This window comes from Miscanthus floridulus, unplaced genomic scaffold (assembly GCF_019320115.1).
Source record: "Miscanthus floridulus cultivar M001 unplaced genomic scaffold, ASM1932011v1 fs_236_3_4, whole genome shotgun sequence".
NCBI classification, from domain to species: domain Eukaryota; kingdom Viridiplantae; phylum Streptophyta; class Magnoliopsida; order Poales; family Poaceae; genus Miscanthus; species Miscanthus floridulus.
The window spans coordinates 8,100-34,829 of record NW_027096432.1 but is presented as its reverse complement, the minus strand read 5'-3'; the positions used below and the strand labels follow the sequence as shown (position 1 = coordinate 34,829).

Below are 26,730 nucleotides of genomic sequence, written 5' to 3'. Positions count from 1 at the left end.
GACGCCTCAGGAGGAGGGACGGTGGTTCACCACTCTACATGGCTATAGACATCAAAATACACGCCCTAACACGCCTTAGGAGCACACGCACATCAGAGACTTAGGACCTGTCCCTCTCTCGCTCGTTTGTAACCCCTACTACAAACTTTCAGTGCTAGTAACACGAGCAGCGGCGACGAACTAGACGTAGGGACTTTCTACCCGAATCAGTATAAACCACGTGTCCTCTAAGCACACCATCCGAGCCAGACACGCAATACTAGAAATTTACTAGTTGGTAACTCGAAACACCGACAATATCCTTGGAGTCTTTTATTTTCCTCTTGTCGAGTAAGTCTTGCTGAGTACAATCGAATACTCAGGGTTTTATTCCCCTATTGCAGGTGATCGGAGGATACTTAGAGCTGACTCTTGTGTGTGGAAACCTCCTGGTGGGCTCAGAGAGGATTCCTTTCACGCTACGACCGTAGTGTTTATTTATAACCCTCATGAAAGGTTTTTATAAAAAAAGATGTAAAATCTGCTAGCATCTCTTGGATAAAAATATCCAGTATGTTAATGCTCCACCATGTCATTAAATTAGTCCTGCTTCCTCTATAACTCTGATAACATTGTTATATTCCGATGTTATAATAAATTGAGGTAATATTCTGGTACTGTAATAAAGTGATGTAAGAAATAACTTAAGAATGTTGTAAGCTTTATTCTCTCATTTATGATCCTGATAGAAAAATATGGATTTTTGAGTTGTTCCCTAGGGCGTGCTTGACGGAACTGCGTAGTTTTGCGTCCTCTCTTGGGTACTTAGTGTCTAATGAAAGACAAGTACTCCTGGGAGGCATTAGACTAGACGGTTCTGCCACAACATCCACGCATTGTCGCTGAGCTCTGTGCACGCTGCCACCGACAAGTTGCAAGTGTTTTATGTGGATGTTGTAAAAGTAGATCGGGATGTTGCATATGTTGCAAGCGTCTGTTTCAATTGTTTCATCTCTTTTTTTCAGATGTATGTTGTAAATATGTTTATTTGGATGTTGCATATGTTTCACACATATGTTGCAAGTGTTTTATCTGGATGTTGCATATGCTTTGCAATGGCTTTTCAAGTGTTTCAGGTTTTTTGCAAGTGTTTCATACGCATGTTCAAGTGTTTTATCTGTCTTTAGACGTATGTTGCAAATGTTTCATTTGGATGTTTTAAAAGTAGATCGGGTGTTGCATCTTCCTTCTCGCCTTCTGCTGCCTCGCCTCGGTGTCTCCTCCTTCTCCTGGCGTCGGCTGGGAATCCGCCGCCCCTCCCCCTCTTCTTGATGCTGGTGATGTTCAGGGCGGCATGGGCCCCGTGTGGGTGCGTGAAATGGCGCGGGAAAAGAACCGTCTGTCCAGACGTTCTGACGCTAGCAAGTCCGTTTTTTTTCTTTGAATAAAAAAAAGTGCTCGCCGAGTGAATATCTATCTATGTCCTAATCTATCTATCTATTTATAATGTGGACGGGGAGGGGAGTGATATGTGAGTGTCAGTTTCAGTTTCAGTTTTGTGAAGGTGGCTTTGTTGGTGCGTCGGTTTCAGATTTTGTGAAGGAAACGATTGGGCTATTGTTGTGCCTCTCTTCGTGACGTCTGTAATGGCTGGGAGACAGGCCGACAGTTATGGAAAGGGTAGACTCCTGATGCACATTTTTATAGCACTACAATAAGTTACTAATAATAGCCACAAAGGAGGAAGGAAAATGAGTGGGTTGTAAATTGCACGGACAATTAACGGTCGGGATGGCGATGGCTGCTTAAGATCCGATGGCTGAAACAATGGTGATGACTTGGCACAACCTGGGAGTAGAGAAGTAGGATTAGTGGAGTTTTGTTTTATAAGAGATATAGATTAGGTTTTATGGAAATCAAACTCAAAACATTATACTTTTATCATGGTACCGCGGACCTGCAAATTTGAATTACCATTAGGGGCGTTTGGATCCCTTTATTTTGGAGGGTACTTAATGGATTAAGTTATTTGCCTTGGATTTGAGATTTCATAACTTTCGAAAGTTCACGTATAAGCCTATCTCAAATTCATATGATAGGAGATGAAAATTACTATAGATTATCATGCTATTTTTGTACTCCCTAACTTATAACATACTCTTTAACTCGCTTCCCTACAGTAAAAATACAACATATAAGCATTTCTCTTGCATGGCCAACAATAGTTCCATATACGACCATATTAGCTTAATTAATATGTGTCTAAATTATAATTTATTAAAATGAATTCAATTCCAATAATCAAACGGGGCCTTAGTTTTTTTTCTCTCCCATTATGTTTATAACACAGGAACATAAATCTAGTTATTTATTTATTTATTCATTTACTTTCACGCAAGTGATTGTGTGCAGCCGTACGGCCTTTGTTTTTGTTTCTTGGCAATGAGTCTGTCACCCCCTTTTGGGTACCCTCCCATGAAGAAACTGGGCAAGGGCAACCAAGCGGTGGATGATGGGATGGGGTCCTCGGGCCGGGTCAGCAAACTTGTGATCATCTATCTGATTTGATTAGCCGAAAAGGATTGATCAACAAAACGGACGCCTTTCTCTTTACAAATCATCCCTCCTGTGATGCATAAACGATAGTGCTCCGTCCTGCCTGTATATACCAACACGCCGCAACAAAAGCGAAGCTCCTTCCTTTTTCCCTTATTTTTTTCCTCCTTCCAGGAGAACTGGAGTGGTGATCGACGATACACCATCATGTTTTACTACTAATTTCTTTTCTTTTCTTTTTTCGAATTTCTTGTGAGAACAACCCGTAGCTTAATTATATGAGAGCGTACGTATGACGCTGTTTGTGCTTGACGCTTGCAAGTGGATGGATGCAGTTTTCCGTTTGGCACCGGCTTAGTCATGGTTTAGTTCTCAAAAATTTTCACCCCAAACTATCACATCGAATCTTGCGGCACATGCATGGAGTATTAAGTATAGACGAAAAAAAACTAACTGCACAGTTTGGTTGGAAATCGCGAGACGAATGTGTTTAAGACTAATTAGTCCATGATTAGCCATAAGTGCTACAGTACTAACATGCGCTAATGATGAATTAATTAGGCTTAATAAATTCGTCTCGCAGTTTTCAGGCAAGCTATGTAATTAGTTTTTTTTATTAGTATCCGAAAACCCTTCCGACATCTCCGAAACATTCGATATAACATCAAAAAAAAATTTATTTCACAGACTAAACGCAGCCTTACTTCGCCCATCCAAAATCCAGGCATTTTGTTCCTGGCGTCGAACAAGGCGAGAACAATTCGTCTTCGACGCAGACAGATGGTATTTCAAATGGAAAAACACATACACACAGACAGATGAATAATATTTTTTTTCTCGTACCAAACCGACGAGGTAAATACCACGATCAGGCTGTCCGCCACAGGCCTGCCAACTCGGCTCATCCTGCTCGCTCCGCCCCAGCCCGAACCTGAACGCCCGCATCCCGCTGCCATAAGTAGCTGGACCAACCAGCCGTCACCCTCCCACGCTCGCTCGGTCAAAGCCAACGCGACAACACACCAGTTTGTGTAGCTGTCCCCCTCGCTCGCTCCCTCCCTCCCTCCTCGGCGCCGCTGCCGGCCCGCGCCCGCGCCCTCTATACCTCCGCCCGCCTCCCTCGTGCCGCTCTGCCCCGCATTCCGCGCCGCCGAATCGGGAGGCAATCTGAGCGGAAGGAAGGCAATGGGGTCGCCGGGTTTGGGGAGCAGCGGCGGCGGCCACGAGTGCTCCTTCAAGATCCTCCTCATCGGGGACTCGGGCGTCGGCAAGAGCAGCCTCCTCGTCAGCTTCGTCACCACCTCCCACCTCGACGGCGACATCGCCCCCACCATCGGTACGCACGCCATCCATCGCCACGCCACGCCTCCGCTGGCTGTCCCTCGCCGTACCACCACGCCGGGCCCGCGTCGATAATTCCGATCACACCTCTAGCGCTAGCCGCACGCGACTGCACTGCCGCCGTGTCAGAACAGGGCAAGACCTAGAGCCTCGGCGTACGCTCCTAGCAGAGCAGTGGTACATCACCACTAGGATTCCGAGCGGACGAAGCCATCTGTGGAGGCAGAAATCAAGGCGGCATCCGTGCGTGAGCCCCTCACTGCCTCACACTAGGAAGATGGCGGGCGCCCTCAAACCTTGCTCTGCTGTGGCATCGCCATCACCCTCACGGGAGAAATTTGGAAACGCGCCTCAATTATTGCCTCTTTTTTTTTTTTTTTCATTCCGAGTCTACTATCTGTAGTAGCTCTATTAATTACTCCGTGAGGGCGATCCACCATTTGTGCCAATTCTAGTGTCAGCGTCGGATCGACCAGGAGTGTGAAGTAGGTGGCGGATTAAGGGCACGAACGAGACGGCCAAGTTTAGTGAGCAAAACTTCCACCATTTTTAATGTAGGAGGAGCTGGCTTCTGCTCTTGCTTGTACTGGGAGTTACTGCACTGCTTGCACCTTTCTTCCTGTCAGTTGGGGGGAGTTGGAAAAATTTGCCCCGATGCTGTCACTGCTGTACCTTGCACTAGACCTTGTGCACAGGTGGTTAAGTTAGCATGGATAACTAGTTTACAAATTATGCTGGTTAGATTGGTTCCCTGATCCCACTTTCCCTTCCCTCGTGCTATGCTGTACCACTAAACTTTAAAAGGGCAATGGTGTTTTCTTTGCAAATAAAAAAATAGGAGGGTAATCATGTCTAAAATAATATCTCAAAAGAAGTGGCCATCCTGCATAGAGTTGAAGGTGTAATATGCTGAGAATAGCGTATACTCCTTATGCAAGAAGACCAGATCGCGCACAAATCTTCAAAAAAAATTTGTTATTCTTATTTCCTGGCAGCCTGCTGTTTCAGAAAATTTCAACTAGAGTATTGTAGTTTATATCCTATCCACTGAGGATGGTTCTAACATGCCAGTTATATTTTCCTCCGTGATTCCAATTTGGTAATAGCATTTTTCTGTATTGCATGCTTCTGGTACGTGACACTTTTATATCTGATTAAATGGCATGCTGTCTGAATTGTGTTACTTGTTGCCAGGTGTGGATTTTAAAATCAAGTTCCTTACAGTTGGTGGAAAGAAACTAAAGTTGACAATATGGGATACTGGTAAGTACTCAGATTATGCAAAAAAATATCATTTACTGTTTGTTATTATATCTCTGATTCTTGATGGGAATACACAATACTAGCAAGGCTGTTTTGCATGCAGTTTGGTATCAGCATCAGAACTTGTTGGGCATTCCAACTTTGCTGCTAAATGCTTGTGTTTCTACTCATTTTAGAACTCCACCCTTTTCTGCTCTCATTACTGTTAGTGGTTTGAGAATCAAGGTTTGCTTTTCAGCTAATATATTTGGTTTCTTCTTCCATGCCTGTCCTTACATCATGGCTATTGGGGTTTCTTATTCACAGATTTTAGCTCCACCTTGCTGCTTTGTGCCTAAAATATTTGGCTACTTTCGCCATGTTAGGCCTCACATCCCTAAAATCATTGCGACCCTAGGTTCCACTAATATTAAAAGTTTTGTTGTTTAGCCCCACTAACTCCTTTACCCAAAGGTATCTCAGTGCTTCACCATGTTACCTCTCTACTGCTGCTAGAACTTGAAGGTTTCTAAGTTATCTATTAACAGCATAAATTATGTTACATTGTTTTCTGATATTTTCAATATTCCAAAAAACATGGAGGCCTTCGTGTGCTTTTTGTTTATGTTTCTTTGCGGGTTGGCTCTCTCAAGAGCTTGTGGTTGTACTGTAGCCTGTTGAGGTGTGTGTGCCATCGAGGCAGAACCTTCTGCTCTTTTTTCCCTTACTTAAATGCAAGGCAGAGCTCCTGCCACTTTCTTTCAAAAAATAAATAAATACTTACAATGCTTTGCAGCTGGCCAGGAGAGGTTTAGGACAATTACTAGTTCTTACTACAGAGGTGCTCAGGGAATTATTCTAGGTAAGACAATATTTTTTACTACAAGTTGACTGCTTAAATATATTGTAATGTCACACTAGTGCCATTTTTGTCACCTTTATGTCGGATTATTATTGAAATATGCCATAGAATGGTATAAGTTTGATCTATTTAGTCACTAAATGCAAGCTCTCCATAAGCTTGGGTATCTGATGTTGCGATATCTTGATCTATTTTTTATGTTGAGGGTTTTACATGTAGCGCCAATGTGTCTCTTACAGTCTCGTTATGTCAATGATATATCTTGACTTGCGGGTGAACAATGGTTATAGATTACTGTGTATGAACTCATCATATTTGTGAATACAGGGATTCACGGCAGTAAAAATCACCTTCATGTTTTGTATATTCATGTACAAACTTTCCAGAGAAGCATATTGTAGTTGTTATTTGGAAACCATATCCATATCTTTGTCATTTTTCATCACTTTATGAATGGGATCTCTGACTTAACTTTGAATGATAATTCCAAATGGCTGCATCCCATGGACAATTTAATTGCTGCATTTATGGAATCTGAATACCACTTATGATTAATTTCAGTGGTGAATAGTCTAGAGAATTTTTGGATGTTTGGTCCATGTTCTTATTTTTCATGCTTTAGTTATTACATTTTATCTGAATCCTTCTGCATCTAATGGAAGTTTTGCCTATGGAATTTCTATCCGGTCCTTCATCTTGTTGTTTCGTACTTGGATTATTTAAGGTATAATGACTTTGTATTTCACTCCTAGTATATGATGTCACAAAGAGAGAAAGTTTCTCAAATTTGTCTGATGTTTGGACTAAGGAAATAGAAGCAAACTCAACAAACAAAGACTGCATAAAAATGCTTGTTGGAAACAAAGTAGACAAGGTACCATCTCTGCCAGAAATTTTATTGTTATTTCTTTTCTGGAAACATTGTGTCTCATCTAAGAATTTCTTAATACCTCTTGTTGCTACGCAAGTGGCATCTATACATTCTTTACTCTTTTAATCCTTTTTAACCCCTAACATTCTGAAGTTCTAAAAAGTAAAAGTTATGGGCTCTTTAGGGTAGAATAACTACATTTTCTAGTTCCTATTTTTGATTTTGATGGCCTCATCTTGCAGGACGATGAAAGGATGGTCACAAAAGAAGAAGGTATTGCTTTTGCTGAAGAATCTGGATGTCTGTTTCTTGAGAGCAGTGCAAAAACACGAGAAAATGTTGAGAAATGTTTTGAAGAACTTGCGTTAAAGGTATGCTTGGAGAAAGATATTAGGCACAGTAATGTTATCCACTTAAAACCCTTCTTTCTTTTAAGGGGTCGGGTTGGGGGCCTTGGGGGGGAGGTGGTTATATTTTGCCAGGGATTGGGCCGGGAGCCCTGCCTGGATATGGGTAAAAATTAAAAAGGGTCTATGATTTTGCATGGGCTGCTGATGTTTTCATTGTCAGGTAATTTTATATGGGCTGCTGATGTTCCCATCGTCAAGTACCTTATGGCATCCCCTCAAAAAAAAAAAAAAACTTATGGCACCATCCACACCGAAGCTTGAGACATTAGTTGGTTCTGATTAAACTAGTAATTCAAATAACCAAACAAAAACCCTATTACTCTACAGATAATGGCCACATATAATTCTTTACGCTTGCTTATGCTTTGCACAGTTGCACATTTGGTGAGGTGTATTGAAGAAAGTGCAAAAATTCCCATAAAAAGCAAATGGAAAATATTCCTGCATGTTAGTGCTACAAGAAACGTGGCTGTTTCTGTTCCTAAATGGCATAAATTCATTAAATGACTAATACACGGGAGTAGATGTTTTCTTCTTTGCTGCCAGAAACCTATTTTATGTATTGCGTGAACTTACTCAGGATCCTGCTGTTATCATGCAGATTCTCGAGGTCCCTAGTCTCCTGGAGGAAGGGTCTTCTTCGGTTGTCAAGAGGAACATCCTGAAACAGAAGCAGGAGAGTCATGCAAAGAACGGTAGTGGATGCTGTTAATAGATGTGCTGATCCACACGACACGGTTGGCTGTCTTCGTGTGAGCTGCCCTGATGTTCTGCTGTACATGAGTTGTATCTACATGGTCTTGTGAGTAAAAAGGGGTTAAAGAATCAGCTTTGTTTGAGGTTGGGGGTGGGGGAGTGAGCATAATTGATTTGTACAAAGGACATGGCAGTTTGGTGTCATTGATTTTTTTTCCTCGTCTCCTGTTTAGTGTAGCAATTTTGTTGTCGCCCTAGCAATGGAAATATGGAATCATCTCTTCTCTCTCCACAGTATTGTTCTAGCTGGCCTGCGGAAGCAATTAGCGTTAGGATTGGCCTTAGGACGCCTAGTAGTAGCGCCGATGGTCGGTAAGCAGCACATGAGGAAGCAGGCTAGTTTTGGTTTGTGGTCGTTGCCTTGGAGGATAGGTGGGACTGGCGATATCAGTTTCTACTGTGTTTGGTCGTGGAGTAAATGGGATGGCTTGGTATAAAAAAAATCTTAGGGATACAAACATTCTCTGTGAGGAATATTTTCTCTTAGATGCTAAAAAATTAGTTTAACTTGAACTAGACTTGGAATTACATCCTTTCTTGCATGGAGGGAGTTAGAGCATCTCAAAGAGTTCCTTAAACATTCTTCTAATCTTTATTTTTTTAGAAAGATGAAGAAAAACACCTTTTCAACGGCTTTTAGCTTCGACGCGAACGTGGTCATGATCCTGGCCGTGCTCCTGTGCGCGCTCATCTGCGCTCTCGGTCTCAACTCCATCGTGAGGTGCGCGCTCAGTGCTTCAGCCGGACGTCGCCCCACGGGGCGCAGCGGCAGCCTGCCGCGGGGGCGGGGGAGCCGGGGCTGTTGTCTGTGGCGCGGCTCGCGCAGGCCGGGGCGCGGCGGAAGGCGCTGCGCGCGATGCCGACGCTGGTCTACTCGGCGGGGCTGCTGCCGCTGCAGGCAGCCGGCGGCGGCGGGCCTGTGTGCGCCATCTGCCTGGCCGAGCTGGAGCCCGGGGAGCGCGTGCGGGTGCTGCCCAAGTGCAACCACGGCTTCCACGTCCACTGCGTCGACCGCTGGCTGCTGGCGTGGTCCACGTGCCCGACGTGCCGGCAGCCGCTGTTCGGCGCGCCGCACAAGGGCTCCGGCTGCGCCGACGATGCCGGCGCCGGCGCCGAGCCGCCGGTGCGGGCGTTCCTCGTGCCGCTCCGCCCGGAAAGTTTCATCACGCCGTACAATATTTGATTGTTCAGATGATATTTATTAAAAACTCTTGGAGATGACTACCCCGTTCGCCTCGCTGAAACTTAACTGAAAGTGGCTGAAAACACTGTTCTGACTGAAACGTTGTGAGAGAAAAACACTGTTTCAGCTGAAAAAAGAAGTCGAACAAGCCGGATATAAGGTAAGCCGAACGGAGCCTTCTAATATCTTTTCCCCTTCTAATATTTTTTTTAGAAGTTGCCAAACTATAAGTTTTTATGAGAAAAAATTAGTGAACTCTCAGAGATGCTCTGACAAGGAAAATTCTTTTGCACCTGCATCGTAATGGTAAAAAGCAAATGCCGAATAGAACTTGGCTCCCAGGTCCCAACCATAGATTAGGCCCTTTTCTCTAAAAAAACATAGGTCAGGCCCATTGCTATGGGTTAAGAGAAAATTAGGATTGAGAGGCCAGGTGATTATAGGCGAACTGAAGGTAGCTTAGTTCGTTGGGTCCTTCACTTAGGTTCAAAACATCAGCTAAAAATGAGTGCTCATATTTTTTTTTCTGTTTTTATTTTAGAATTTAATGACGCTATTTTTGCGGTAATAGACGATATACTCATCAACATCAAGACGCCTGTGATTAGCCAATTTCAAGATATGCTAGTTTAATCTTTTTAGAGATGCTCAGAGGTGAGATTATTTTTTAGTGTTTGACGACATAGCCGTCGACAACGAGATACATATGGTTTGACAATCTCGAGATACATATGCCTGTTTAGTTTTTTCAAAGCGCTTACGTTCATGTGAATCTGTTCTGATTCGCAAAAGAAAGATGCAAGATTATAGGCTGATCAATGGTAAGCCAACCAGTGAGGCAATAGGGTGACAACTGACAAGTGGACGGCAGGACGGGCATCGCGTGAAGGGCAGCAACCCATTTGGCCGGAGAGCCTAGTGCCGATGGTTGAAGGCTCTGTAGCGGTTACTAACCGCCAGAGGAAGAAAATAGCTAGAGTTTACATGTGCCTATCATTTCACATTTTAAAGAACCTTTATATATTTGATAAGAGAAACACCGGGTATCAAGTTCAGTCACAGGATATGAGAATCCGAAGTTAACCGTTGGAACAGAATTTATTCTTCCACATAGTCTCTCGGTTGGTCATACAGTGAAACCCCTTGCCACGCCCAAGAAAACGTAGCTTCTCATTCCTTTCGTTGGCCCTAGTAACGGTGGATGAGATCGTTAAGTGCACCCGGATTCTTCGCGAACTGATCGATCTCAGCCTGCGGGGAAAAAAATGCCGGAATGGTGATGGAGCCTAAAATATTTTCGTACAGAATATTTAAAATTAAAACAATAAAAAGAGATTAAAGCATGCTAAAAGAAAAGAAAATTAAAGAATGCTGACCTTCCGTATAGCTATAGCAGCTGTGACAAGTTTATCACCAATTAATTCATGCAAAACCTTATCTGCAGAAAGCGCTTCTACAGATTCCTGCAGGTTCTGCGGTAGCCTCTTCAGTTTGGAAGCATGATCAGAAGGGTTTGATTCTGCAAACAGCACGAATCACATAAGGTATTTGCATACTGAGGTAATGATGTTTTCTTCTAGACATATAGTACTTCATCCAGTACCGAACGGCGAACGCTTGTCACTTATCGGATCAAATGTTGTTAGGATTGTTTCCAAATATTACCGACAAGGCATAAATTTTGGAAACAATGGCCAAAAGGAAAGGCCAGGCATAAGGAATTCATACCAATTGGTTCGGGCAACTTAAGGTCTCTTCTTAGCCCATCAATGCCGGCAGCAATGATAGCAGCAAGACCCAAGTGCGGATTTGCGCAACCATCGAAGGATTTGATCTCGAAGTTGCTGACTAAATCAAGAGGCACACCAGGTGGGCATGCAGTTCTTAATGGAGCTTCCCTGTTCTCTTTCCCCCAGCATTGATAAGCTCCACTCCAAGTATCTGGCTGAATCCGGTCATAGCTATACACAAAAATAAAAAAAAAATCAAGTGAACTTGATCATTAAATAGGGAGCACATAACATACTGTTGAAATGGTTTCATCAGTATCCTGCCATTTTGTCAGAGTAGCAAATTATGCTGTCTGGATTATAGGGATAAATGAATTGACATCTTGTAAATATCATGCAGCTTATATGAGAAACAAAGAATGTATTGAGTTATCAAGATTTCAATTGAATTACAGGGCATTCTTAGAAGCGCTAATAGAAGACATTACCTGTTTGGGTGAGGAGCAGTAAATGCCAATATTGATGGAAGATGATGATACACTCCAGCAAGGAACTGTTGTCCAGTTTTTGACATTCCATGAAAATTATCTTTACTTGACCCCATAAAAACATTCTGATTATTCTCCCACAAGCTCAGATGCACGTGAGAACCAGATCCAAAATCATTCAAATCAGGCCTGGAAAGTGTCCAGGCAGAAGAAAGAATCAGATATCAAATAAATAGGGCCTGTTTGGTAGGCTGCACGAGGGTGGCCCGTGAGGATGGACTCGGTCAGAGCAGATATGAGCAGGCTGGGCCGCTGGGGAGGTGCAACCAGCTTTGTTTGGTTACTGTGTTTAACCAGAGCCTTGCTCCCCATGTTTGTTTGGCTGCATGAGCTGTGGGCCATAGCTTGTTGTGAGCACGGGTCGAGCCTAGAAGAAAAGAAGCTCATTTCCGTTTCCCCAGGTGCAGGCTTTTGGCTGCTTCAAGCGGCATGCCAAGTCTGGCCCGCCAGGCTTTCCAGCCTACCAAATACAAGAAGCTGCTGCCCGTCAGCCAGGCCGCTCGTGCAGGCAAACAAATAGGCCCATAAAGTTTGAAATGATTGGTGATCATCCAGTATGGACCAAGTATAGCTCATATTTCAGCTCCCTTCAGCACCAAAAGAGTTTCAACTCTCTTTTGCCTGGCCAAATCTGTTCACAAACATTTTGCTACTAGCACAAAATGAGGTAAACAGACAAATCCATTCTATGAAGCTAGTACTTAAATTGTTTCTGTTTAATTTAATAAATTGTTAGCTTAATTTCACTTTACTGTTTTTCACTTATGGTCACAAGATAAGTTAGTCTCCATTATCGAACCATAATGTGGTGAAACTTAAATGAGCAGACCTATCTATGTTGACCCATAACTTACTTTGGAAGAAATGTTGCTAGCAGTCCATGCTTTCGAGCAATCGATTTAATAGTCTCACGGGCATATATGAGTTTGTCAGCCGCAAGAGTGCACAAGATATACTTCAAGGCTATCTCAAACTGCCCTTTTCCAGCCTCAGCATGCAACTGCCATTTTTTAGAGGAGAGGGGGGAGGTAGAGGTACACAGAAAAAAATCAATCAAGAAATCATTGCAAATGAACTAATAAGTTTGACATCAAATGTTGTACTTTGACATGAAATTTTTGCACATGACAAGTGTAAAGCCCTTACCTGCTCAACAATAATGCCTGAAGCTTTGAGGGAAGAATATACTTCTTGTAATATGGATGATGCACCATCGAATGCTGAAGTTGAGCAGTAATTGGTATTATCATATGGAACCCACTGCTCAACTCCATCACTGCAGAGATTTTCTATTCAGATCCATAAAGAATAAAAAGGTTTTAAAACTTTCAATAGGAAACATAGCCTGGAAAAGCTACCTTACTAATTTTCTGCGAAGAAAAAATTCATTCTCAAAACCTGCCTTCATTGTCTGAAAGGATAAATAACTAAGCATGAATACCAAAACAAATGCAATTTAGAATCCATGAGGCGAAACAGCCTTCGAAAATTTAGACAGGAGAAAGTGTGGATTTATTCTTACCACATTGAACTCGTCTAGCAGAACTTTTGTGACTTTCCTCAAGGCATTTCTAGGACAGTATTCCCAGCCTTCTCCAGGCCTTATTTGCATGTCAGCCATCACCATTTCCTCGCGTCTTGACCTTGTAACAAGAGTAATCTACCATTAACATAATTAGAAGTGAGGCTTCTACAAACATAAAATTTATACTAGCATAACCAAGCCAACTTTAATAGGTATATTAATATTATTAAAAGAATAAAACATGATATCTTAATGCATTTGATGAATTAATATGAACTAAACAAGAAAACAGAATCACTAGATGGGCACTTTTGAGTCCTGCCCTGGCCCTGGTAGTTGTGTCACTTGCTTTTGTCATAGGCTAAAAGTTTGTGCTTTCCCTAAGTAAGGTGGGTGTGTTGTGCTATGGGGTTTCTTATCTCTGTGTACTCATCTTTCTTCTTAATGAAATGATACGCAGCTCCCCTGGGTGTTCGAGAAAAAAACCAAGAAAATAGAACACTCTTAACCATAATGTAGCAATTGATTTTTAGAGTTATAACATAATTTAGATTTTTATTTTACAAGAATATATTAGGTGATTACTAGTAAAGGAATGAGACTGGCATGCTATTTCAATATCCCCTATTCTAGTACTCTCTCCGTTCCAAATTTTAAGCCGTTTATGTATATAGACATAGCATATATCTAGGTGCATAACAAAAATTATGTACCTTGAAAAAACAAACAGACTTACAATTTGGAATCGAGGGAGTAGTAGTTACCCATATAATTAACATAGGAACTTCAAATGCATAGATATGAGAGAGGAATAGGTGAATAGCAATAGAATGTAAGTCAGCATATCATTGATGTGGAAACAGGAGTAAGGAGAAAACAATAAATAACAAGAACGAAAACAAGTGTCACAATGGGTGTGTCAACTGAAAAGTGTACTTAAGAAGGAACTGGGCTGAGTTCAATTGGTGTGCACTCCCACCAACCAGGTTAAAGTCCTCTTCAACACGAATTTGGGTGGTTCTTTCTTCATGTTTACATTCACAATGCCACATTGTTCCTCCTAGATTGATCAAGTTATTTAAAAAGGTAGTGAAGAATGTTCAAAACAATCAGAAATACCATGGGATCCTAACAAGTGTTGGCATATCTGGTACAAGTCTGATCTCGCCTACACCAGTAAGGTTAGACCCATCTGCTGGGCCATCACAAAATGAAGTCATTCCCATTGCTGCAAAAGTCAGACCAACACCCTTAATCCTTGTAATCTCATAAAATCGTCCAGCTGGCACAACCTGGAAGTACAATTCTTTGAGAAGTGAATAAAATATGATGTACTATTTTCTCAAGACTCAGAAAGAACACTTGCAACTATAAGAACATACTTAACGTGCTATGTTGGTTGTGTTTTTTTTTTTTTTTTGCCAAAAACAAAAAATAAAAGAAAAACAAGTTATCAGCAGGTGTAATATGCTGGGCAAAGTTCATTATACAAGCGTATATAACTTTATATGGAGCAGATAACAGTGCAAGAGAAAAATCAACTGATAACTTTATTTTCCATGGTAAAACTAACAGAGAACTTTATTGATCCATTGATCATGAGAAGTATCAATACTTCGCATAATATTAATTGCAGTATGTGGTCAGAAAAAGGTACTTACGCGGCATCTATATTGACCAGAAGCATCGCTCCAGATTATTCGAACAAAGAGCACATCTTCTTCAACAGAAGACAATGACACACTGTCACCAACTATGGTAGTCTCATGATTTATTGATCCGTTGACAACATTTAACTTGTACAAATGCAATGCATTTCTTCTAAAGATGTCCTCAACAGCTTCGATGGCTTCCTGAATGCTAAGGTCTCCATCTTCACATGCAGCAGATAGGACACGATAAACAACATCCCGTGCCCTTTTTGCACCTGTGAATCAGCACAATGTATGAATCAAGAAATGAAACATTAAACCAGCATATATTAAATACATATTCAATATGTAGATACACCCTTCCATGGTTCACAATACAAACCGTAGCAAACATATCTATAAATCAAAATCCCATGAACCAAAAAAAATCCTTTCTAATCTCTTTGTTCATGGTAAAAAAAAGTATTTTTACTTATCCTAATGTAAGCTACCATTCGTGCACCTTGATTTCTGATAAGATATTTAACATTTGTACCGATGGGCAATGCTCCTCGATCATTTTATGAACTATATAAGATGATGAATGTACCTAGATAATATGTCTCTGGAAAAGCATATCCATCAGTACTGAACATGACCTGAAAACTTTTGCAAATTAGAAATACCAAGCAAAGTGTACCTTGACAAGTTGAAATACATAGGTTGCTCACATTCATCAGGATATATATATAATCAATCAAAATGGAGTAATGTTACTAAGGTGACATGATACTGAATATTAAAGAAAAGCACTAACATCAGTAAATTGAATGTATTGTAGCACAAAGTAGGAACAAGATACTTTGTAATGCCTAAGATGGAAGGTCTGACTAGGCATCACTGAATTTCTATGGACAGCTTCCAGGATAGGTACTTGTTATGATGAAAGAATCACTACTGGCAGGAACCAAGTAGCGTACTAGCACTAGCAATTTTTTTGAGAATGTGCATTGCACGTGTGTTTCATTAAGAGAAGTGGGAAGTGCAACAACGTGTCCAAAACAGTACAGCAACACAAAGGGGGAAACAAGAAATTAAGCTGAAACGAAACACTAAGAACTACAGGTGTAGAGTTAAAACTGAAATCCAAAACAGAAACTGAACAGGAGAACAGTACCACTTTCCACCGACTGCAGCCAGTCACAGGATATCAAAACTGACGATCAAACAAGGAAGGCCAAGACGATGAGAAGAGTACTTCATTTTGATTGACTATATCAAAACTGACAGTACTTTTGCAGATTGGTGACGCAAGACGATGAGAAAAGTTAAAAAGGAGTGACCACTTTAATTATTCTCGGTGCCTGGATTATATGGAAACATAGGAATGCATGTGTGTTTGAGGGCGCATCTCCTTCGGTTAACACAATTTGGAGTGAGCTGAAGGACAAGCACAGCCTTTGGTGCATGGCTAGTGCGAAGAAACTACAAGGGCTAGGACTTGCACTTGGAACCTAGGTCAGTTTGGGCTAGGTCGAGTCGTGTTTGTTCGCTGTGTTTGAACCATGAGTCTGTAAATGTGTTGACAGCTAAAAATGTCATTTTTGACATTTTGTCAATATGCATAATGGACTCCGCCGTTGAGTTCCTCTCGTCGAGATGGTCAAAAAACATATATGGAATGTTCAATTTGGAATCCGGATGAAGGAGTTATGCCCTCGGGAAGGCTTTCTGTCCTGCGCAAGTTACAACTTCCGACTTGCGCAAGGTCGGAAGTTCCAACCCAGGAGAATCCAAACTCGTGGAAAACTTGAAGATTGCGTCTCGGAAGGGTTTCCTATTGGGATAAGACCACCCCCTCTATATATATTGGAGGATCACGGCCGATTGAGTTATCCAACATCCCATCGATCTTTTTTACATCTATTACCCTTTTTACCCTACTTTTCCAATCTCCTGCCGTTCGGCGGATCTCTCCGCGAGATTCGACGGCATTCTAGTTGGCCTTGCCGATCCTAGGACAACCTCGGCATGCATCTCCCCGACGGGTCTCCCCGGGAGGTGTTCTCGAGATTGCAAGCGACTAGGTCTCGGGAATTGATTGATAGATTAGCAGCAGTACAGGGTACAATATATAGACAAGGATCAATAGGGTTTATAGAAAACACCCAATCAACGGTGATCCTTGCCTTATCAATGTAATCTATCTATTTTAACCCCTAAGGCAGCTAGCCTAACAGGCTAGGCGCCAGGCCCAAGGCCAGCCCATTAGGGCGCCTATTCTAACAGAGGTCTATCGGCGAAGGACGGGTTTCAAATCGGCCTAATCGATCTCTAGATCGGTTTTGTTGGTCTTGAAGCTGCTCGCTGCTTTTGGCGTGTGCAACCTCAGGCGTTCTAGCCATTGCTGGTGTGTGATCCGAGATCCAATTCGGCGTCAACAAAATGCCTCACTCATAAGACTTGGATGAATTCTATATTTTTTTAATAAAAAATGCATAAGTCTACAGCCTGATGGGATAAGTCTCATGTGTGCGCTGGTCTTTGTGGGGCTGTGCTGGTCACATGGTCCTTGTGGCTGCATGATCTGTTTTTAGGACAACATCTTAGACTAGAGGACAGCATCTTAGCATCTAGGACAGCATCTTAGACTAGCATCTTGGCATATGCTTGGCTGGCTAGTAGCCTATAAATATGTACCCCCAACCCCTCAGGTTGGCATGGCAGTTGGAAATAAACCAGAAAATTGCCCCAACTCCTAGTGTCATCCTCTCTCGATTAGAGTAAGAATTCTGCTACTACCAAGAGTAAGAATTCAGCGACTAATAACTGGTATCGGAGCCGTACTATCCTGTAGCCTGAGCATCTCCTGCTCATCTCCTTTCCCAGCCGCACAACAGCCCCAGCTAGGAGCAGCAGCAGCTCCGGCCGCTTCTGCTCACTCCTCTCCCTCTACGCAGACGAGCAGCAGCTCATCTAAAGCAGCCCTCTCCCCACGCAGCAGCCCCCCGGTAGCGCGTCATGTCCGCAGGGCAGTCTCAGCGCTCTGTCGCCTCGAGCACGCGGCGTCGGCAGGAGGCCGAACTTGCCGCGGCAGAGGAACGCGAGCGAGCGGCGGCAAGGGCGTCGAGGCTGGCAGCGGCGGAGCTGGCAGCAGCCAGAGCGGAGGCGGAAGCAGCGGCGGCGGCGGATGCAGCGCGTGCGGCAGCATCAGCAGTTCCGTTTCTGCTGACGACAGCGCCGACGCGGACCTCGAGTTGCTGGGGAGGGAGGCAGGATGAGCGTGGGCGGCGCAGTGGGCAGCCGCGCATGCCCACGAGCACGGCGGCAGCCCCGACAGGCGCGGACGCGCCGGTGGCGCTCCTGGAGGAGGCGCGCACGGCGACGGTGGCGGACGGGTCGATGGAGAGCGCAGCCTTCACAGGCAGCGTGGCTCTCTCTCTCCGGATCGGTACCGTGGTTACCACGGGCTCCAGGCTGTCGTCAGGGACGTCGGCCCTGGTGGTGGGTGGCCTACCCTCACCAAGACCAACTACGTCGAGTGGGCTGAGGTGATAAGGGTAAAGCTCTAGGTGCAGCACATGTGGGAGGCAGTCCGGTACGGCGATGTCGACTACGACCTAGATCGACGGACGCTGGATGCCCTCATCGCTGCAGTCCCGCCCGAGATGCAGTTCTCGCTTACCAACAATCGAACTGCCAAGGAGGCTTGGGACGCCATCGCTGCGGCACGCATCGGCAGCGACCGCGCCCGCAAGGCCACACTGCAGACACTTCGCAAGGAGTGGGAGAACCTGGCCTTCAAGCCAGGTGAGGACGTTGATGACTTCGCTCTCCATCTCAACACTCTGTTGCAGAAGATGGTGCAGTTCGGCGATGACACCTACGGCGAGGAGAGAGCTGTCGAAAAGCTCTTCCGCTGCGTCCCCGAGAAGTACAAGCAGATAGCTCGCTCGATCGAGTCTCTGTTGGATCTCTCCACGATGTCGATCGAGGAGGCGATAGGTCGCCTCATGGTCGTCGACAGCGATGAGCCACAGTCCCTCTCGAGGCCCATCACCACTGGCGGGAAGTTCCTTCTCACTCGGGAGCAGTGGCTTGCCAGCCAAGGTGACCGAAAGAAGAGGGAGCCTTCTTCCGCGACAGGCAGACGCAAGCGTGGCAAGCCGCGCAGAGACGCCCAGGCCGGGGCGCGAGGACGTGCCGAGGGTGATGCCCGCGGAGGCGCCCAGGGCGGCGCCGCCGGCAGGCACAAGCCGGCACGAGACGACGCATGCCGCAACTGCGGCCAGCTTGGCCATTGGGCCAAGGACTGTCGACAGCCACGACGCGGCCAGGCCCACGTCGCACAGGCGGAGGAGGAGGAGCCGGCTCTGTTCATGGCACATGCAAGCATCGAGTTACCTCCAGCGGCACCGGCCACAGTGGCTCTCCTCCACCTTGACGAGCCAAAAGCACACTCCCTCCTCGGCTCCGGCTCTGACAACGACAAGACTGACGGGTGGTGCCTCGACACCGGCGCCACCCATCACATGACCGGTCGACGGGAGTTCTTCACCGAGCTTGACTCTAGCGTCCGAGGCTCTGTCAAGTTTGGGGATGCCTCCGGCGTGGAGATCAAGGGCGTCGGCTCCGTCATCTTCACCGCCGTGTCTGGTGAGCACAAGCTGCTCACCGGAGTCTACTACATCCCCGCGTTGAGGAACTCCATCATCAGCTTGGAACAGCTGGATGAGAACGGTTCGCGCGTGGTGGTTGATGATGGAGTCATGAGGATTTTGTTAGTCGCTGAATTCTCACTCTTGGTAGTAGAAGAATTCTTACTCTCATCGAGAGAGGATGACACTAGGAGTTGGGGCAATTTTCTTGTCTATTTCTCACATAAGCTCACACAAATACCATGCCAACCTGAGGGGTTGGGGTTACATATTTATAGGCTGCTAGCCAGCCAAGAATATGCCAAGATGCTAGTCTAAGATGCTATGCTAATATGTTGTTCTAGCTAAGATGCTGTCCTCTAGTCTAAGATGATGTCCTCTAAGATGCTGTCCTCAAAACAGAAAAACAGCCACAAGGACCATGTGAGCATCACAGCCCCACAAAGACCAGCCACACATGAGACTTATCCATCATTCTCCCCCTAAGTCTTGTGCGTCGTCTTGTGGGAGAGTTGAACCATCCCGGTCCTGGAGCAGAGCTCAAGGAACTTGATCCTCCCAAGGGGCTTGGTGAGCAGGTCCGCAAGCTGGTCCTTGGTGTTGATGTAGCTCGCCTTGATGCTCCCTTCCTCCAAACAGCCTCGGATGAAGTGGTACCTCACCCGGATGTGCATGCTGCGTTCGTCGAACACGGGGTTCTTTGCCAGGGCCAGAGCGGACTTGCTGTCCACCCTGAGCTCCACCGCTCTAGTGTCTCTGCTGAGGAGATCACCAAGCAGTCGAGCGAGCCTGAGCGCCTGAGTCGAAGCGGTGGAGGCCGCTATGTACTCGGCCTCGCAGCTGGACAGGGCCACCACCTGCTGCTTGACCGACTGCCAGCTAACGAGGGCACTTGCCGAGGAAGAAGAGAATCCCGCTCGTGCTCTTGCTGGTGTCGATGTCGCCGGCGTGGTCGCTGTCGCTGTACCCCGACGAAGTGTGCCGCCCCAGGGCACCTCGGGTAGTAGAGGCCGTGGTCGAGGGTCCCCGCAACGTAGCAGATGATCCTCTTCACAGCCTGCTGGTGCTCCGTCGTCGGTCGCTGCATGAACCGACTAACGTAGCCGACGGAGAATGCCAAGTCCGGCCGTGTGTGGGCGAGGGTAGCGAAGGCTCCCCACAAGACGCCGGTACTGCGTAGCGTCCACCTCCTCCGTCGTGCTGTCGCGGCTCAGCTTCAGCCTCTCCTCCATCGGAGTGAGAGCTGGGTTGCATAGTCGGTGAGCCCAGCTAGCTCAACAACGCGCTTGGCGTAGGCGGTCTGTCGAAGCGTGATCCCAGAGTCATCCAAAAATACAGATATATAAGGGCAGGTGGACTGCATCAGGCGTTCCGGGTTAAATAGACTTGTAGCCAAAGTGTTGTTTAGTTACTGATGACCAGAATTCTACACGCAGCCTTGTGATTCTTTTCTTTTGCTGTTCTGAGATTAATACTGACTAAGAATTTGTTAATAGTTGGGGTTGTCAGTGGTGGACACAGATACAAGAATCATATGTAGTTTGGTGCATCGAAATGGAAGTCTGGGCTACCCACATCTGAAATCAGATTCTGACATCCTACACTGAGAATTGATATTGCATCTCCAGTGTACTGCCAAATGCTCCAGAATAGCCAAACATCATATCAAATGTTAAAACAATATTTTATAAAAAAAATTCTGATGGAACTCATACAAGTTCACCACGACCACTACATCTAAAGCTTTTGATGATAGTCTTTACTTTCTCCATTCCAAATAGTTCACTTTGGCTCTGTCCTAAATCAAACTTTACTAACTTTGATCAAGTTTTAGAAAATATATTAACATTTACAAATTTTCAAATAAATGCACCATCAAAATGTATTTCGTGGAGAATTTAATGAAAACTATATATAGTATATGATGCTTTTTTCTATAAACTCAGTCAAAATTAAAGAAGTTTGATTTAGGACAAACCCAAAGTGAACTATAATTTGGAATGGAGGGACTGCTTCATATTACTTCAGTGTATTGCTATTATTTTCTTTCTTAATACAAAACATAAATCTTTGTACACCTTGTCTGTTAAATTTGTATTTGGCAGTGCCAGAACTGCAAGGGGAGCCAGAGGACATATCCAAAGAGAAAGCACGAATGGCTGCATCTCAGGTACTTCCATGTTTCTGACCGCTCGCATATTGGGATATACATCCAATGAAATAACTTTCAGGTCTGGTTGAAATCTGCCATCTTGTTCTTCATATAGGTGAATGGGCCTGTACTGGTGGAGGACACCTGCCTATGTTTTAATGCACTCAAAGGCCTACCAGGTGATTTATTTGCATTGTTCTTCCCGTTGAGTTCTTGTAAATTGATTATGCAGAATTTGACATGCGCATCTTTCTGCTGCAGGACCCTACATGTAAATCCTTTTATTGCTCAAGCATTCTAACTATACAATCTTATCCCTAAGTCACACTTAATAAACATCCTTGGCCAGCATAACTCATTGACAGACTGTATCTTAATCTTTGGAGCCTTCAATGCCATTACTAATGTATCTGCTCTTTGTTTGGATATTTTGCATACATGAATGAACAGAAAGTGGTTTCTTGAGAAGATTGGGCATGAAGGTTATAGAGCCAACTGATTCTCATCTCTTGTGTTCCTAGTTCTTTTATGTTTTGACTAAATAACCTTGTGCACCAATTTTTTATAGGTTTGAACAATCTGTTAAGAGCTTACGAAGATAAATCAGCATTTGCTATGTGCATCTTTTCTCTTGCTCTTGGACCTGGAGAGGAACCAATCACATTTGTTGGAAAAACTGCGGTAAGATGTCATTTTTTCTTTGTGGAGTATATTTAGTAACTTCCTTTTGTTTTAGTAGCAAACCACAGTGGAACTATAATGTAGTAACATGTATACAAATTTTCTATTGGGAGCATAAAGAGAAAAATAATGAACCATTAGCTCTATCGGATTGTTAGTTAGCCTTGTTCTAACAGCATGATTGCTTTGTTTCACCCAGATAATTTGATTGTATCATAGCACTTTGATGAATGCTGCAGCATATCTATTTTGGAATGTCATGTTTTGAGACTGGCTCTCTTTGTGCAGGGAAAGATCGTACCTGCTAGAGGTCCTAATGATTTTGGATGGGATCCTGTATTCCAGCCAGATGGTTTTGAACAAACGTGAGTACAGTATTTTCCTGACAGTTCACACTCCTCCTGCATCCTTCTTCACACTGATTGCATAACATGTAATGCAGATATGCTGAGATGCCCAAGTCAGTGAAGAATGAAATATCTCACAGAGGGAAAGCTCTTGCTCTGGTGAAAGAACACTTTGCATCTGCTAGCTACTACAGTTCAGAGCAATGACTCAGCTTAAGTTCGACTTTGGTTCCTAGACGAATGAACATCACATTCTGGAATGTAAACTGAACTAGTTTTAGTGGATACTGTGGTTTACTGTTAAGTGTATTCATAGATGTACTGTAGTTTGCTTGATTGTCATATACTTGGTTGCCTATCAACTTACGATATTTCTTCACTGGATCAACATTAGAATCTGAAGGAATACTGCTTCTGCCCTCGATTATGCATTGCAAAAGAACCAAATTCACAAACTGGATAAACAAATTATCTTAGCAACCTTCAGTACCAACGCCGATAAGCCAAATGCACACCCAGATTTTCACACGAGAGACTACACACTATCTTCTTCTGCACTTCAGCAGCTGCAGAAGACATCAAAAGAATCGTTGCAACTCGAAGCCTAAAAAACTACCACTCTCTAGGGCCTCCTGAGCTTAACGTGGAGAGGCATCTCCTTGTAGGTGGTGACTCGTTCCTTGGCCTGCCGCAGCGGCCTTCCAAGAGATGATCTGCGCAAGAACTGGTGCCCAGGCTTGTCACTGCCAGAAGCACTCTCTGGATCGATCTTGCAGCTGCTGATGGCGAGCTGGACGTCCTCTATCTCGAACAAGTCCTCCGTGCGGTTGCCTGGCTGAGGTATTCTCATGGACTTTCTGCAGAGGGAAGGCCAATGATCTTAGCAAAACTCAACTGTCAAACAGAACTCAACTGTCAAAACGTCAGCAAGGGTTTTGAACTAGTGTTGTTTTACCGTCTCTGAGAGGCATCCCTATCCTTATCCTTCGGAAGCGCCACTTTCGCCGATGTCGTAGGTCCTAGAGCTGAAAAACATTGGGCATTCGGTCAGGCATTTAGACGAAGTCGATACCAGGTCATGCGGGATACGATAATCGGGTAACTCAGGATTGGGGATTATTACATCGAGATCTCAGCACCCGTTTCCTGCTGGCGTTTCCCGGACCTCTGGATGCTCCTCGCACGCGATGCGTCCGAATCGGGCTCTGCATCGACCACATCTCCATCCTTGGTCTGCGCAGCTCTGTCAGGACCCAGATGCTGCGTCCTTTGCACAGGTGCGTTACGTCGCTGCATCGTCTTCTTCACATCCTGTAGCAAGAACACAATAGTCCGCATTGCACACCGTTGTTCATCAAAATGGAAAATGACCGGACATGGAAATCAACTGATTATAGGGAGAGAAAAATAGTGTCCTGGATCCGGCGTACCTCCAGGTCAGATGTTTTCACTTTAAGGCTGGCTCTTGAGCACGCAAGCTCATGTTGCAACGCTTTCAACTTCAGTCAGAAAAGAAATCAAGGCTCAGATTCTTGCTGAACATGCTATGAAGAAATCTACCGTGTCTGACGATGTCAAACTGTACTTACCCTGTTTCTTGCTAGGTTAACCTCCTGCAAAATTAATAAACAAAACGATGAGCGACTAAATATGCCCATGGCAGAGATGCTTAGCTGCAAAGACTTCAACCAATAACTGAACATTCTAAGCTTTCTTGCCGATAATTGGAGGACGAAGCAGAGGAACATACCGCCATCATCTGGGAATTGGTCCGCGCAAGTTCCGAGTTGGCAACGCGCAGCTTCTGAATCTCGGCCCCGCTCAACTGTATGATCTCGCTGCACAGACACCCAAACCAAAACTGGAGTTAGACCAAAAGGGGACACCCCAAGATCACTACTGCCCAAGAACCATGACCGGTAGAAGAATTCGACGGAGCAGAGCGCGCAGAGACTTACTCTCTCTCCGCGAGGTGCCTCACGAGTTCCTCGTTCTTCTGTTCCGGTAGAAGAGAAAAAAAGAAGAAGAGCGACGTTAGTCATACACGCCAAGACAACAATCAGGAAGAAGACGGGATTATGGAAGGACGATCTTACCTTGACTAGCTGCGCAAATTTCTCAACACCGCCCGCGCTCGCCGGTGCCGGCGCTGCCGGGCAAGCCGATTCGTCCGGCACCACCGGCAAGTCGGCCGGGTCGCGCTTGCTCAGGTTGGTGATGTCGCAGAGCGTCTTCCTCCTCGAGGCCCTGCGCTTGGGGGTCGACGCCGCGTCCGACGCCAGCGTCTTCTTGGACAGCGCGGCCGCTGGGGGCGAGACGGCCTGTTGGGGCGCGAGGACGGGCGCCTCCACCTCCATGGACTGTCCTGTCAGTCATGGCGATGGGGGAGAGAGAGAGAGAGAGAGAGAGAGAGAGAGAGAGAGGCACTGGGATGGAGATGCAGAGATATAGGGGGAACCATTGGTGGAGGACGGTTTTGCGGGGGTTGAAGACGGAAGAGGGGCGGCGCAACGGCTAGTTGGTAAGGCTGCGCCCTGTTTGAGGCAGGGCTCATTGAAAGGGGAGCGGCGCAACGTTCAAACTGGAGTGTGGGTGCGGAGATCGGACATTCGGATCGGGGTGACCGGGTGAGTATACATATGGAAGGGACGGCCCGCTAAAGCCCGGCTCAAGCATGATACGGCCCATTAATAGTCGTTGTGCTGGTCCGGTCCACAATCTCGTGCCATGCTCGGACGATAAGACCCGTCTACACCCTCCATCTCAAATTATAAATTATTCTAATTTTTTTTAAAAAAATAAAGCATCTTAAGTTTAACCAAATTTATATAATAAAATAATAACATTTATGATACCTAATAAGTATCATTATATTCTTAATTAATTATATTTTTATAGTATACCTATTTGATGTCATAAATTTTTGTAATTTTTTCTATAATTTTGGATCAAACTTGAGATGATTTCACTATCCAAGAAAGTTGGAATCACTTATAATTTAATTAGGACGGAAGGGGTATTAAGAAACCCTACCTCTTTCCTTTTCGTCTCCTCAAGTCGTCACATCTATGACTGCCTCTTCTCTTTTCGCCTCTCCCTCACTACCGCCCCTCCTCTCTCCGTCTCTCCCTCCGCGTCGCCACTCCTCTCCGCATCTCTCCCTCCCGCTTCGTCAAGCGGTCAACCCCCAACACCGATCCACCCCTGATGTTGATCCGCCCTTGGGCTCTCCCTCCCTAGTCCCCACTCCATCGAGCGGCCAAGCCCTCGTCCATCAACCCTGAGGCTGCTCCCCACGCTCCCAGCTAGAAGCGATGGCGGCAACTAGGAGCGGCTGAGCCGCCTTCCCTAGCCCTAAGGGTGGGCGGAAGCTTGGATCAACCAGCAGCGAGTCCCATCTTAATCCGTGGCTTTGTGAATGTGCTTGTGTGTTGATCTGTGTAAAATTGACTGCATCTGTTGATTTTTTTCTGATTTTTTACTAAGGCCCCATTTAGTTCCCTCTAAAATCCAAAAATTTTTGCGCAGTACCCGTCACATCGAATCTTGCAGCACATGCATGGAGTACTAAATGTAGACGGAAAAAAAACTAATTGCACAGTTGGATGAGAAATCGCGAGACGAAACTTTTGAACCTAATTAGTCCATAATTAAACACTAATTGCCAAATACAAACGAAAGTGCTACAGTACCTAAAACCCAAAAAAAATCGAATCTAAACAGGCCCTAAGTTGAATTGTTGTCCAGGCTAGAATGGGCTACCGGGCCGCCTAGCTTGCCTAGGCCTGACCCTGGGCATGACAGCCGACACAACTGGATAGACGTGCCTTTTTGTGCCCGTGTCGTGCCTAAACGTGTATGTGCCGTGTCGTGCGACGACATATTGGACATGTAGATGGTTGAGGCACGGAGCACGAGCACGACCAACGGATCAGGTTTTGGTGTATGTTTGGTTTGTGGGCGATGATTGCATCATATATTTTGGTTGAGCAAATACAAGTTCAGTGAAATCATATTTTATAAAAGAAGGTATTTGGTGATTCTGCAAGAGCAAATGAAAAAAAAAACTATACTAGCTATTTGGTTACTTGTATGATTGATGCAGTTTATCTAACCTGAGACTATGACAGGTGGGCTTGTTCTCCCGGGCCCAACGGATATGGTTGATCTGGCCGTATGCGGAGATGCTGCATGTGCGCATGTAGCTGCACCCATGGATCCAAGCATCACGGGAACCAATGCCCTCCTACACACCTAG

General features: G+C 45.0%; 2 protein-coding genes and 3 pseudogenes across 2 annotated transcripts; 3 read left to right on the top strand and 2 right to left on the bottom strand.

The window, feature by feature from the left end:
• The first annotated feature begins 3,720 nt into the window (after positions 1-3,720).
• LOC136530934 (ras-related protein RABC2a-like) lies at positions 3,721-8,241 on the top strand. The gene is made up of 6 exons (XM_066523647.1): positions 3,721-3,871; positions 5,071-5,139; positions 5,915-5,980; positions 6,733-6,854; positions 7,094-7,222; positions 7,863-8,241. The coding sequence occupies exons 1-6, from the start codon at positions 3,721-3,723 to the stop codon at positions 7,971-7,973; spliced, it is 648 nt and encodes a 215-aa protein (XP_066379744.1). The 3' UTR covers positions 7,974-8,241.
• A 384-nt stretch (positions 8,242-8,625) lies between these two features.
• LOC136530931 (RING-H2 finger protein ATL74-like) lies at positions 8,626-9,200 on the top strand (annotated as a pseudogene).
• A 996-nt stretch (positions 9,201-10,196) lies between these two features.
• LOC136530932 (uncharacterized) lies at positions 10,197-15,386 on the bottom strand. Its single transcript, XM_066523646.1, has 11 exons — positions 15,245-15,386; positions 14,665-14,930; positions 14,123-14,295; positions 13,001-13,121; positions 12,837-12,889; positions 12,625-12,754; positions 12,333-12,478; positions 11,419-11,607; positions 10,929-11,161; positions 10,577-10,719; positions 10,197-10,451 (listed from the first exon to the last, which is right to left on the bottom strand). The coding sequence occupies exons 1-11, from the start codon at positions 15,369-15,371 to the stop codon at positions 10,389-10,391; spliced, it is 1,644 nt and encodes a 547-aa protein (XP_066379743.1). The 5' UTR covers positions 15,372-15,386; the 3' UTR covers positions 10,197-10,388.
• A 2,557-nt stretch (positions 15,387-17,943) lies between these two features.
• Positions 17,944-22,704, top strand: LOC136530930 (inosine triphosphate pyrophosphatase-like; annotated as a pseudogene).
• Positions 22,705-22,894: 190 nt separating this feature from the next.
• On the bottom strand, positions 22,895-24,832 carry LOC136530936 (shugoshin-1-like; annotated as a pseudogene).
• Positions 24,833-26,730: the final 1,898 nt, after the last annotated feature.

Bases quoted from the DNA above. Each gene is read 5' to 3' on its own strand.
- LOC136530934 (XM_066523647.1), top strand. From the start codon at position 3,721: ATGGGGTCGCCGGGTTTGGGGAGCAGCGGCGGCGGCCACGAGTGCTCC. The intron at 6,855-7,093 runs GTACCATCTCTG...CTCATCTTGCAG, and splicing joins TTGGAAACAAAGTAGACAAG to GACGATGAAAGGATGGTCAC. The intron at 7,223-7,862 runs GTATGCTTGGAG...GTTATCATGCAG, and splicing joins TTGAAGAACTTGCGTTAAAG to ATTCTCGAGGTCCCTAGTCT.
- LOC136530932 (XM_066523646.1), bottom strand. From the start codon at position 15,371: ATGAATGTGAGCAACCTATGTATTTCAACTTGTCAAGGTACACTTTGC. The intron at 13,122-14,122 runs GTATTTCTGATT...TCTTGTTACAAG, and splicing joins ACACTTGTTAGGATCCCATG to GTCAAGACGCGAGGAAATGG. The intron at 10,452-10,576 runs GTCAGCATTCTT...TTTTCCCCGCAG, and splicing joins CTGCTATAGCTATACGGAAG to GCTGAGATCGATCAGTTCGC.